At 41.9% G+C, this 14,525-nt stretch overlaps 1 protein-coding gene across 1 annotated transcript in view; it reads right to left on the bottom strand.

Annotated features, from left to right (window-relative positions):
• Positions 1 to 13,182, bottom strand: part of LOC143776637 (protocadherin gamma-C5-like) — a 671,321-nt gene extending 658,139 nt beyond the window's left edge. The window contains exon 1 of the mRNA XM_077266254.1: positions 10,625 to 13,182. Within this exon, the coding sequence (XP_077122369.1) occupies positions 10,625 to 13,045 (2,421 nt within the window). The 5' untranslated portion in view covers positions 13,046 to 13,182. The remainder of the gene's footprint in view (positions 1 to 10,624) is intronic.
• Between the last annotated feature and the right edge of the window lie 1,343 nt (positions 13,183 to 14,525).

Below are 14,525 nucleotides of genomic sequence, written 5' to 3'. Positions count from 1 at the left end.
AATGTGGAAGGAAAAAAATGAACATTTTACTTTTTTTCACAAAAATTTTCACAAGGGTAACAGGAAAAAATGGTCCAAAAAATGTGTTTTGCAATTTCTTCTGAATAAGCCGATGCCCCATATGTGGGGGAAACCACTGTTTGAGCACACAGCAGAGCACAGTATGGAAGGAACGCCATTTAACTTTTTGAATTTAAAATTTGCAGGAATAATTAGCTGATGCCATGTCGCCCTGATGGGCCCAAACAGAGAAAAACACTTAAATGTGACAGAATTTTGGAAACTAGACCCATCACGAAACTTATCTAGATGTATGGTGAGCACCATGAATGCCCATGAGCTTCACAGTAGTCTATAACGTTGAGCCGTGAAAATAAAAAAAATCACATTTTTCACAGAAAAATGTTTCTTAGGGTATCAGTAGAAATTGCACCATAAAATTTGTCATCCAATTTCTCCTGAGTGCACTGATACCACATATTTGGGGCAAAACTAATATTTTGGTGTACGGCAAGGCTCAGAAGGGAAGGAGCGCCATTTGACTTTTTGAATGTAAAATTTGCTGGAATAATTAGCGGATGCCATGTCAGGTTTGGAGAGCCCCTGATGTGCCTGAACAGTGGAAACCACTCACAGGTGACAACATTTTGGAAATTGGACCCCTCAGTGAACTTATCTAGATTTGTGGTGAGCACCATTAACCCTCAAGTGCTTCACAGAAGTTTATAACGTTGAGCCGTGAAAATAATAAAATCACATATTTCACACAAAAATGTTTGTAAGCCAAAAAAAGGGTGACAGGAGAAATTGCAACTTACAATTTTCTGTGCAATTTCTCCTGAGTACGCCGATATTCCATTTGTGGGGAAAGACTTCTGCTTTGGCACATGGCAGGATTCAGAAGGAAGGAGTGCAATGTGAGTTTTTGAATGCAACATTTTTTTAAATCATTAGTGGACGCTATGTCGTGCTTTGGAGAGCCCCTGATGTGCCTAAAAAGTGGAAACACGCCACAAGTAACCCCATTTTGGAAACAAGACCCCCTCAAAGAACTTATCTAGATGTGTGGTGAGCACCTTGAACCCCCAGGTGCTTCACAGAAGTTAATAAGGTGGAGCTATGAAAATAAAAAAAATCACCTATTTCCCACAAAAAAATGTTCTTTTAGCCCCAATTTTTTTATTTTAAGCAAGTTAACAGGAAAAATGGACCCCAAAATTTGTTGCGCAATTTTATTTTATTACACCAATATCCCTTATGTGTCCAAAAACTGAGTTTGAAGCACAGTGCACAGTTCAGAAGAGAAGAAGAAGTACGAAATTAGAGTTCAGATTTTGCTGGACTGGTTTGCGGGTGCCATAACTCATTGGCAAAGCCCCTGAGGTGCCAAAATAGCATAACCTCCCATAAGTTACCCCATGTTACAAACTATACCTCTCAATGAATTCATCTAGGGGTGCAGTGATCATTTTATACCATTGGACAGTGAAAAAAAATAATTACATTTTTATGACACAAATTTTTTTTAGCCACAGATTTTACATTTTCACACTGGGAAATGGATAAAAATGGAATCAACATTTGTCACTGTGTGACAAAAGTGTTAAGGCAGCTTTATTCTTCGGGTCAGTACTATTACTGCAATGCCACACTTATAAAGTATTTTTATGCTTTTTCGCTTTTACATAAAGTGGTGAACTATATATATATATATATATATATATATATATATATATATATACTAGATGGTGGCCCGATTCTAACACATCGGGTATTCTAGAATATGCATGTCCACGTAGTATATAGCACAGCCACGTAGTATATTGCCCAGTCATGTAGTATATTGCCCAGCCACGTAGTATATTGCCCAGCCACGTAGTATATTGCCCAGCCAAGTAGTATACAGCACAGAGCCACATAGTATATTGCCCAGCCACATAGTATATCGCCCAGCCACGTAGTATGTTGCCCAGCCACGTAGTATATTGCCCAGCCACGTAGTATACAGCACAGAGCCACGTAGTATATTGGCCAGCCATGTAGTATGTAGTATATTGCCCAGCCACGTAGTATATTGCCCAGTCACATAGTATATTGCCCAGCCACGTAGTATATAGCACAGCCCATGTAGTATATTGCCGAGCCCATGTAGTATATTGCCCAGCCACGTAGTATATAGCACAGCCCATGTAGTATATTTCCCAGCCACGTAGTATATAGCATAGCCCAAGTAGTATATTGCCCAGCCACTTAGTATATAGCACAGCCCATGTAGTATATTGCCCAGCCCATGTAGTATATTGCCCAGCCCACATAGTATATATCAATGTGGGCATCATATCCCTGTTAAAAAAAGAAATAAAATAAAAAATAGTTATATACTCACCTTCTGGAGCCCCTGGATCCAAGCGAAGCGGTTACTGATGCTGCTCGTGCGCTCCGGTCTTAAGAGTGCATTGCGGTTTCGCAAGATGATGACGTAGCGGTCTTGCGAGACCACTACGTCATCATCTCGTGAGATCGCAGCATGGACCTGTAACCGGAGCATCGCAAGCGGGAAAGGCCTGTTGTCGATCCCGGGGCCGACGGACGGTGAGTATATAACGATTTTTTATTTTTTTATTATTTTTAACATTAGATCATTTTACTATTCATGCTGCATAGGCAGCATGAATAGTAAAAAGTTGGTCACACAGGGTTAATAGCAGCGTTACCCGAGTGCGTTACACCACGGTTAACGCTGCCATTAACCCTGTGTGAGCGCAGACTGGAGGGGAGTATGGAGCGGGCACTGACTGCGGGGAGGAAGGAGCAGCCATTTTTCTGCCAGACTGTGCCCATCGCTGATTGGTCATGGCTGTTTTGCCACGACCAATCAGCGACTTGGATTTCATGACAGAGGCCGCGACCAATGAATATCCGTGACAGACAGACAGAAGGACAGAAGGACGGAAGTGACCCTTAGACAATTATATAGTAGATGCTGTGGACTATGTATAGATTTATTGTGTCACTGGCAATAATGTAACATGTCTTGAAAAGCTGCAGGTCGCACCTAGGTGTTAATATGTATTTTCCTGAGACAAGTAGACTTCTGTCTCCAATCTCTCCAGGGGGTCCTGCTGGAAGCCAAGAAGAAAGGTAACATTTGACACCTCCTAGCTCTTGGAAGAGAGATGTCAATTATGGCCTGATAGTATCTCTGTGAGAACTTTTACACAAAGGATCTCAAGAGTAAATAATATATTCATTGGGGGTGCAGCCGTGGTCCAATCAAAAAACAAGCAATTATGATATTAACCTGAGGGGCTGGTCTAGAAACCTGACCTCCAGACCAAAGCTATAAATTAGACCTGTATACCTAAAAAACTAGTTCACATGTGAGGGCAGCCTGAGACGCTGATGTGTTCCACCAACTCCATTCACCCCCCTCAGGGAGCAGAAAGCAAACTACCAGTTAGATGATTTCTGTAAATTTTCTCCTGTTTATTTTTATACTGTTTGCATAAGTTGTATGTCTTTTTATTATCATAGTTTTATACCTTTTCTTACTTTAAGCACCGAACCTTTTGTATTAAAGTATAAAACTTTAACAAGTTGAACCTTGAATGTTCTAAAAGAATCCATAGCCTAAGGTGTGTGAGCCTTATGAGTAGTAGACATTATTAATATTAATATTTCCGGGACTCATCGCCCGTGTATTTGGTGAGTGGTGGCAGCGTGTATGATCGGGTGTGTGGCCTGGGTCGGTGTGTGATTTATGCTCCTGGAGCGCCCCCACACCACCGCAGGGCCGAGGGGTACCCGGAGCCGGGCCTCTGGGTCTCTGCTCTGGGGTTGTCACGGTGGCTAGACCCGGTCCGTGGCCCTGTCTGTCAGTGGGGGATGTCCAGTGCAATAAGTGGTGTTGTAACGGTGCAGTTGTGGGGTGCAGGTCGCGGTAAATAACGAGGACACCAGGTTGCAGTCTCTTTACCTCTTTACTGGAGATCTCTGAGTCCTCAGTCCAGAATACGGTTCACCAGGCTGCGCAAGTCCGGCCGGTCCAATGGCACCTCCAGAGTTCACTTCACAGGTGGAAATCGGTGCCTTCCTTCTTAGCGCTATGTGTTGTAGTCCTTCCCTGCGGTGCTTACGGAAAGTACCCCACAACCGTTGTGTCTGTTTCTTAAGTTCCCTCACAACTCGATTAAATGATGTTCTTCTAATCTTCCGTCCCTTCCTGATGTTACAGTTAGAACGGCACCCGTTTGTCGGATAGGCCTGGAGTTCTTCCGGGACCCTAGAGACGCCCCTCTCCCGCAATTGCCTCCCAAGACTTCATAGGTGATATGTGTTAGACAGCTCGCCTTAAACTGACTGTCCTGCCGCTGTTTAGAGTATTGCTTGAAGCTGAATGTTATAATACTCCCTCGGCGTTCCGGCCACCGGTAGTGCGCCTCAGTAGGGTGGTGCTCCGGTCTTACAGCACGACCCCTACTGGAATTCTCCTATTGCTTGATCTCGTTTCTCACTCAGCACAATCTATCTCGCTTCTAGTCCTTTCTTGGGTCCCGCCGCTTCCCGGAGCTGGCGCGGACCCGTTACGTTCTTTTCAATGCCAAGCCTCTGTCAGGATCCCACCCCTGACAGAGACTCTACTGTCTCTTCCTCCACAACACCCTCTGCCACTAGGTGTTGCTTCGTCCAATCCAGTCAGCTTTCTGATCTAACTTCCTGCCTGACCCCCAGTTTACCCACTATGGTGGGGAGTGGCCTAATGAATAGAACCCTTAGCTCCCCCCGGAGGCCCGGCTGTGAAATGTATTGGTGTCTGTGATACCTGATCAGATGAACTCCTTCAGTGCCATCGGACGCACCATGGCTCCCCATAGTGGCGGAGCCACAGTACTGCAACGACCAGGACTCTGGGGCGCTGCACTCCCATTATAGCATAGGACAGAGCTTGAATGCTGGACTGAGAGTGGGGAGATAGATTAACCCTTGCAGTCACAACCCAAGTCACTTGCTGAGAGCAGGCACGTGACAAATTAGTTATACCACGGAGTGGGGATCCGTGACACATAATAAAAACTATTTTATAGAAAAAAGAATTGTTTTTACATCGCTTTAGTTGAGAAATATAGATTTTTATTTATCCACTGACAGTACTATAGCAGATTGTATTTTGCATTATAAGATGACCTATACAGTTATGCCATTTTTATTTACATTTATCCTTTTGATCGCATTTTATTCCACTTTTATTTGACAATCATTAAGTGATGACAAAGTATAGTTTTTGTCATTTTTATAAAGTGTTTACTGGATGAATTAAATGGTGTGAGTTTTATATTTCAGGTCGTTCCAGACGCAGTGATACCAAATATGTGTACTTTTTTTTCCAAATAAATATACAGATTTATTTGTTATATATATATATATATATATATATATATATATATATATATATATATATATATATATATATATATATATACAATTTTTTTACTTTTTTTACTTTTTACTTAGACTCTCTATGGGATTTTAACTTGTATTACTCTGATCACTGGTATAATGCATGGCAATGCATTACTGCTGTCAGTATTTCACTGACAGAACGCCTTTTAAATTATGCTTCTGGCATGGTCTAACAGAACACCATAGCTGGCAGACCTGATGGTTCTCATTTGACCTCTGGTTTCTATGGCTATCATTGGCAGACCATGATTATGTCATGAGGTGCTGATTGGGTGGGAGATGGAGTCACCCCCTCCCCCTCATAGCATTCTAAATGCTGCTATTGCTATTGATTGCAGCATTTAGGGGGTAAACAGCCAGGGACAGTGTGGCTTACAGTTACCTCATGTGTCGTGAAGGGGCTACGTTCCCTAATTGGAGGAGTTAAAAAAAATTGGTTCTCATGCTCAGAAAAAAAGGCACAAAAAAGCAAGGGCTTCTGTTTTCATAGGTAACTCATTTCCCTACCTGTTTTATCACAGGAGTATTTCTGCTGCATCAGCAGTCTTATGAGCTCATCATAAATCAAGCCAGTATATATATCCTAAATCACTGATCTGATTTATGGTAAGCTCGGAAAGCTGGATATGTGGCAAAAACACTCAATCCTGGGATCAAATAGATAGTGAAATATGTTAACTTAGGCAGGAAAATGTTTTGCATCAGAAAATATCAGCTGTGAAACCCTGCTGCATCATCTGTATACTCACTTATCATATTAAGTGGTTTAAATGACTTATAAGCTCACAAAAAAAAAAATAAATATATATATATATATATATATATATATATATATATATCTGTACCATATTGTAAAAATATACTCAGTGATCAGTTAAAAAAAACTTATGGCCAGGGGCAATGTTATGTGCAGACCATGAGCTGCAGCACTTCTACATCTTCTGATACAGCGACTAACAATCCACAGCAGGGCACATTTAGAGGATAAGCTTGCATGCCTCCAAAGACCTACCTGCTAACGGACACAAGTATTAACATCTTTACCTTCATTTTTAATGTTTGCCTATGATACCAAACCTGTAGATGACATTAATCAGCTACCCAGACACCAAGAAACAAAATCATATTGAATTGCACTACCCAGTGTTTTTATGGGGTTTTTGAAGCATTTCTAATGAATAAAACTATCTTAATTAAACATGTTCTGTAGCCAAAGTACATATTTAATCCACACCCCAAAAAAGTTGCAAAAAATGCCATTTTGCTGATTTCATGAGGTGTGAATTACAAGAAATCTGCATTCTGTTAAATACAGATTTTTGTAAAATTCAAGTAACCTTTTTATATGCTCAAATATAATTATCCAACCTATATTGCCTTGCTAGGCAGGTTAAAGGGTCTTCAGAGCACAAAAAATACTATTTGGCTGTTGTAAAGTGACCACGGGTGATAGCCATAGATGAGCTGCTGCTCCTTAATGTCCTGCAACTTTACAAGAAAATCGTGTCCCAGTCTCAGTGTGCTGTCAGGTGTGGGGTGTATCACACTCACTTGTAGGCATCAGTCCTCTGCTGTCTGCAGAGCTCCATCTTCAGGAGTCCCCTTCACGTAACTCAGGGGACACCATGCTCGTTTCAACAAACAATAATTTACTGGACAGTTCAAGTTCATCAGATTGTAACACGCAGTGTTGGACAAAACACTTGTTATTTTTTGTTTCCTTAAAACCATATGTGTTCAGCATTGCTTTCAGTACCTCATGGTCTATCCTTACGTTTACTATTTCTGTCATCCCCAGGGATTTCCCATCCAATCCGCACTACACCTGGGATCCTTTACCTTCCCTTCACGCAGTTCCGCATCCAGGGTCCCCTGTATGCCAGATGATAATGCACTCTCCATAGTACCTGTGGAGCGCCCCCACGTACAGGGCAATGGGGTACTCAGTACCGGATCGATCTCTCTCGGTTCTGGGGATGTCACGGTGGCCCGACCCGGCCCGTGGCCCTTCTGAGGGGTGTCCAATTAAAGGTGAAGTTTGTCTGGTGTTCGTGTGGTATTCGGTCAGGGTGACCGACGCTGCTAGGGGTCCGCTGGGGTGATGGAATGGCAGCTAGATGGTATACCTTCCCACAGGTGAAGTATGTCCCCAGGGCTTCCCAGATGTGTAGGTGGTGATAGTGGACGTTGTAAGGTGCAATGAATAACGAGGACACAAAGGTTGCAGTCTCTTTACCTTTTACTGAAGACTTCAAGGTCCACAGTCCAGAGTACCGTTCACAGGGCAGGCAGAGTCCGGCCGGTCTGAAGGCACATCCAGAGTTCCCTATCCAGGTGGAAATCAGTAGCTTTCCTACTAGCGCCTGTGTGTTGTAGTACCTCCCTGCTTTGCACCATGGGATAGTCCTCACAACTTTCGTGGATGTTTCTGATCTTCTCTCTCTCTGTCCCCCAAATAATATGGATAGGACAACCCGTATGACGGGGTAGGCCTGGAGCTTATTTATAGGGACCCTAGAGACGCCCCTCTCCCACAATTTGCCTCCGTGTCTTCTTAGGTATTAAGGTCGGGCAACCAACTTGGAATTGACTGTCCTGCCAGTCTCTGAAGTAATACGTAGAGTCAATTACTCCCTCGGTGTACGGGCCACCGGCTACGCGCCTCAGAAGGAGGCTGCCGATCATGGGGCAGAACTCCTCCCGGTATTATTTCCTTGTGCTGTGACTTTGTTTCTCACTCTCCACAATACAATTCTCTTCGTGTCCTTTCTTAGGATGCTGCCGCAATGGGTGCAGGCGCAGCTCCGTAACTATCTATCTCGTGCTTGGCCTCTGTCAGGATCCCACCCCTGACAGGGACCCTCTGTCTGCAGCTCAGATGTTCCTCCTTCTCCCCCTGTCTGCCTGACAGGTCCTCTCGGGGTCGAACCCAGGTAGCTTCTGACTAACTTCCTATCCAACCCACCAGTTTTACCCATGTGTGAGGAGTGCCCTAATAGATAGAAGCAAGGCTCCCCCTCGTGGACTGGAGTGTGAAGTGTAGTGTGTGTCTTGTGATACCTGGTCAGGTGAACTCCTTTAGTACCATCAGACGTAATATCACTTCCCTGGTGGAAGAGCGACATTACTGCAACGACCAGGACTCTGGGGCGCTGCACCTGTATTAAGCCTTGAGCAGCAGACATTGCAGGAATGTCCGCAAGGGATTTCAGTAAGGCCTCCCACTGCCTCGAGTAATAAATTTTGCTGACACTAGCAGCCCACTGCTCTTGAGCTTGACCTTGATTATCGTACTTCCCTATATGCTGCTACCAGGAAGCAGTTCCTTTTTACTGGGACTAGTCCCACCTTCTATGGGCTAGTCCAAACTATGTCTGTCCCTACACTGTGTAACTGGGCAGCTCACCGTCACAACACAATGTATTATATCAGTTATCTTTTACTTTACATTCCCTATATTTATTCCTGATGTACACTGTGCCTTTTATACTAACAATACTTATCCCGCACTATACATTACAATATCACAGTATTTATGCATAAAACTGCAGTGCACAGTCCACGCTTCACATGGCAAAATGTATGTCAAACCACATGACACTATTCATATTATCATGCACAGCACAGCATGATTGGTGTCTTCAAGGGCTGGAATGTGACAAATCTATCTACCAATCATACTCTAGCTCTGTAATGAGTCCTTGAACCCCAATTATTACCTTTATTTTCCTTTTTAGGCTCTCCTGCAGCCTCATACAGCCATCCTTGTGTTTTGTTATGGTTCACTTCCTGAACTTTCTGCCAGTTCTCCATTTCAGCTGTAGACTACTTTTCCCAAGAGTTAGGGCTGAATCTGTCCCACTCCACACATACTCCTACCATAACTACCTACCAACCCCAACTTCAAATACAAAGCACTACGTGGAGACTCCCATACAGTCCTAAGATGGATAACTCATTGCAAACACTACAGTTTCTTTTTCCTAACATTCCTCCCACTTTACCTAGTATTTGCTATCCTAACACTTTCCTGGAGTCAGTATTGTTACATGTGCTGACACTTGCTGGCACAATGTAGGTGGGCAATGATTCACATAATGAAGTAATTTATTCTGATTTAGTCTAGCATTTTGGAATATTCAGCTACATACCCTATGATTAAGTTCACAAATTGATAAGATTATTTGCTCCCAGCTCTCCCTCCCCTCCCTGTGCACATCCCCAGTTACTGTAAACTTGCTGAGGATAAGAGGTCGTACTCCTCTATGAAATAATTATTCAGAGATCACTGCATAGCTGCTGACTGAGCTGCTTAAAGCATATACAGGATATATCTGCTCTCTGCTTTGAAAAGGGCTGTAGCAAAATTAAAAGCACAACACTCATTTAAAGTGCTTTTTTTACCACTGGAGAGGTGTCACTACTCAAAGTTCCTTGCCCTTAGTATTATACTTACCAGGTGCCACCTTCATCTGTTTTCGATGCTATTCCAGCCATCTTCTACTATTTGTGTCACCTGCCAGATCGCTCTAGTGTTTGCTAGGTGTTCTGGAAGGCACAACTGTTTATAAGTCTATGGGAACCAGAAAGAAGCCAGATTGAGGCCTTCATAGATTTACATTGAGAGCTTGTCACCATTACCAATGACTTCCGGTCAGTCAGATGATGACATGGGGCCAGAGAGGTTGCCAAGAACAGCTGAAGATGGTGGTTGTTAAATATAATACTAGGGGGCAGGGAACTTACATTAATGGTGCCACTCTAGAGATGAAGTAAAAAAAAACAACAAGAAAACGCAATAGCGGTTCTTCAGTAGACTTTTATCTATGGAGTTTCCATACTAGAGAACCGGACTCAGGATGAGAGCATGGTGAATGAACCCTCTTATTCACCATACTAACCACAACAGTACTGTCTAATTGTTTTCCAGACACATAATCATCAAGGATAGACAGACAGAAATACAGATTGCTTACATAAAGTTTACAATATAAAATATAAATCCAAATTACTTCTGTAGCTACATATAACATAATAAAGTGCAAACTGTGTAGCTGTCAGTAGATAAGGAATGTGCAGCTACAGAAATGAACATTTATACAGAAAAAAAATGTTGTCAATAAATAAAACAATGAAACACATATGAATAAGCTTTGCTTCCTACCTGTATGATGTTGTCAGGATTCTTATCACTACCGGAAGGACCATTCCCAGCAGTAGTTTCCTCAGTGTCTATGAGATTCTCTGTGGGGACGTTCTGCACTGGTTTCAGATAAGCGATTTCATTCTGCTTGGAGTCCAGAGTCACACACACATCATATGAGAATGGGAAAGGTAAACTGGTATCACTGATCTCAGAAGGACATCCCAGGGTGAACTGAGGATACACGTTTCTACTATATGCCCCATAACTTGTAGGAGTACTTGATTTTCTGCATTTTAAGACTGCGGTGATCAGTACAGTCACAATGAACAAAATTGATATAAAAGCGATGGAAAACACCAAGTAGAAAGTTGCATTCGAAGAAGTATTAGAAATATTAGGTTGTTTCTTAATCTCTGGAACAACTTGTTGAAAGTTTTCAGCCACAACTAATTGTATTGACACTGTACATGACAAAGATGGGACCCCATTATCCTTCACCAGAACCACAATCTTTTGTCTTAGGGTATCTGTGTCCTGAATGTCTCGTCCAATTTTGATTTCTCCAGTATATAGGCCAATGGTGAAAAGTGAAGGATCAGGAAACTGTAGTAAGTGATAGGAGAGCCAGGCGTTGTGTCCAGAGTCAGCGTCCACTGCAATCACTTTGGTGACTAGATAACCTTTCTCAGCAGAGTGAGGAATAAACTCAAATAATGCTGATCCCTCAGTGTCTGGTGATGGGTAGAGGATCTTCGGAGCATTATCATTCTTATCAATGATACATATCCTCACTGTGACATTACTGCTTAGAGGAGGAGATCCACTGTCTTTAGCCATCACCTGGAACTGAAATTCCCGCAACTGTTCATAGTCAAATGATCTCTGGGCATAGAGAACTCCACTTATAGAATTGATCGAAATATAAGATGTCACTGGAATATCATCTACGTTGCTGTTGAGAATGCTGTAACTAATTTTTCCATTTTCATCACCATCAGGATCTGAGGCTCGGACATTGTCTATTGATGTACCTGGTTGGTTATTTTCTCCAATATACAGAATATATTTCATCTTCTCAAAAACTGGAGCATTGTCATTCACATCTGAGATATTGAGCTGGATGGTTTTGTTGGTGGACAGTGGAGGAGATCCACCATCCATACATTGTATGGTGACATTGTAGGAAGGATTTCTTTCTCGGTCCATGCTAGCTGCAGTTACCAGTTTATAGTAAGTACTAGAAGATGGAATTAGCTGAAAAGCCAAAGTGTCTGAGATGTGACAAACAACTTCACTATTCATCCCAGAGTCCAAGTCCCGAATATTCAGTAATGATACCACAGTTCCTGGTGTTGAGTCCTCTGGAATTGTCTCCGAGAAAGATTTCATCAATATATCTGGCGCATTGTCATTGACATCGATCACTTGCACTGATACCTTGCAATGGGTTACATGACCTCCACCATCTTTTGCCACTACAGTCAGTTCATAGGAATCTGATGTTTCATAATCCAAATTTCCTATTAGTTTGATGTCCCCATTTAATGAGTCTATAGTAAATAGCTGACGAGCATTGTCAGATATATGACTAAAGGAATAAGCTATTTCAGCATTGGACCCTTCATCTTCATCAGTTGCATTTAGATGAATTACAAGAGACCCAATAGCTGCATCTTCATGTAATCTTACACGATATGTGTCCTGATTAAACATCGGCAGGTTGTCATTAAAATCTTGGACAATAATCCTGACTGTAGCAGTGCTTGATTTCTGTGGGTTACCTCCATCCAAGGCTGTTAATATTAACTCATAGTAACTCTGTTTCTCTCTGTCCAGTGACTTTTCCAGAATAATTTCAGGATATTTAATTCCATCTGTCGTTATTTTTTCTCCAAGGCCAAAGTTTTCTTTACCGCTCAGTGTATAACTTTGTATGGAGTTCGTGCCTAAGTCTGGATCTTGTGCGTTTCCTAAAGCAAAACGAGCCCCCGGTGAGGTGAGCTCACTGATTTCTATGTCAAAATATTTGTCTGCAAATATCGGTGAGTTATCATTCACATCCTGGATTTCTATGGTGATTGTGTAAAAAGTCAAAGGATTTTCTATCACAGCCTCCAGGTTTATAAAGCAGTTTGGTTTATTTCCACATAACGATTCTCTATCAATTCTGTCTGATACAAATAAGTCTCCATTTTCCAAATTAACACTGAAATGTTGTTTATTTGTCTGAGACAGAACTTGGAGTTTTCTATTTGCCAATTCATCCACATTTAATCCCAGATCTTTTGCCACATTCCCAATTACAGATCCTTTCTTCATTTCTTCATGTACGGAATACTGTAGCTGTCCATAGGTATCAGTGATAAAGAAGAAAATAAAGGAAAATACCTGATATATCTGCTGCCATTGTTTTCTTCTGTTTCTTGTTATATCAGTCATTTTCAGAAAGCCGTGGTGTAATATGATCCTTTACTGTAATCCACAAGAAGGCGAGTTGAATTCTTTAAAATCAAAAATCATTTGCAAGGATGATACTTTTATAACAGACAACACCGTGCTCGCTGGAAAGATTGCAAGGTTCCTTGTCTTCTGCACTATTAAACTACAATGAAATGCTAGAGGATTTTTTTCTTGTTTGAATAAAAATTCATACACAGTATTCTTGTGCCACTTAGTGTTCAAAAACGAGAACTGCAACCTCTCTATGAAGTGTAGATTTTTCAGACACAAAAGTTTTATTTCACATTTTTTGTGCCTTCTAACCATGCTTGAATGATTTTAAATATGAGAAAAAAATCTAATAATTGCATAGATAACAGGTTTCTTTACTGTGAAGTCAAAGCAAAGCTGCTTTATCATATACTGGCTGAAGTGCTCAATTTACAATTAATATTGATTTACTGACATTTTTCTAATAAAAATTAATCACATCCTAAAAATGACCTTTGTTAGGAAGGTTCACCTATATAAATCTTTAAAATCCTTTAAACAAGTTGAAGTGAATAAAAATTCTGCGGAGATTCCATGTAAGGTGGGCCCTTTGGGGTTTATGGCAACATGTAACCAGGAGTCTGACATTCAGAGAGATACGCACCTTTTGTTGAGCCTCACGGGTTCAGTGGGGGAGGTGGAGGTTCCTGGCCCCTCTCCTATTGAACCTTTTATGGGGGGTTAGATCCACTTTTGTACCTCCTGCTTCCCCGGGTAGCCCCATAGACATCTTCGAGGCATAAGTTGATAAGGATATGGAAGCGTTAATATATCGCACATCACCCTCTAATCTGAATTCTGCTGAGACTTGTGCCCTGAAGGAAATCCAGGGTTGGTCAGACACGATAGTGCGCCCAGCTGACAAGGGGGGCAATATCGTGCTCTTGTCAAAAGAGTATTATATGGCAGAAGCAATTAGGCAGCTTTCAGACACTGTTACGTATAGGAGTTTAAAAAGTGATCCCACCTTTAGGTTTAATAATGAATTGCGTACCTTTTTGAGGCGATATGTTGAGAAGGGAGTCCTATCTAAAAAACAAGCAGAGAAATTGATATTTGATTTCCCTAATAAACCATGCTGGTACCATATCCCTAAAGTGCACAAGAGTTTGACATGCCCGCCGGGCCGCCCAATAATTTCGGGGGTGGGTTCAGTCACGGAACCCCTGTCAAGGTATTTGGACTGGTTGCTCAGACATTACATTACATTACATTACAGGAAGTGCCTTCATATTTGAAGGACACTAATGATTTTTTACATAATATTAGGGATTTTCAGTGGCAGGAAAGTTTCAATTTGACCTCCATAGATGTGGAGAGTCTGTATACCCGAATTCCTCAGGATATGGGGGTAACGGCGATCAGGGAAGTTTTGTCGCATACACCTACGGATGGGGTCAAAATTGATTTCATTTGCGAAGCCTTGTTT

This window comes from Ranitomeya variabilis, chromosome 5 (genome assembly GCF_051348905.1).
Source record: "Ranitomeya variabilis isolate aRanVar5 chromosome 5, aRanVar5.hap1, whole genome shotgun sequence".
Taxonomy (NCBI): domain Eukaryota; kingdom Metazoa; phylum Chordata; class Amphibia; order Anura; family Dendrobatidae; genus Ranitomeya; species Ranitomeya variabilis.
The sequence above is the reverse complement of the archived record's forward strand: the minus strand, read 5'-3'. Positions and strand labels throughout refer to the sequence as shown.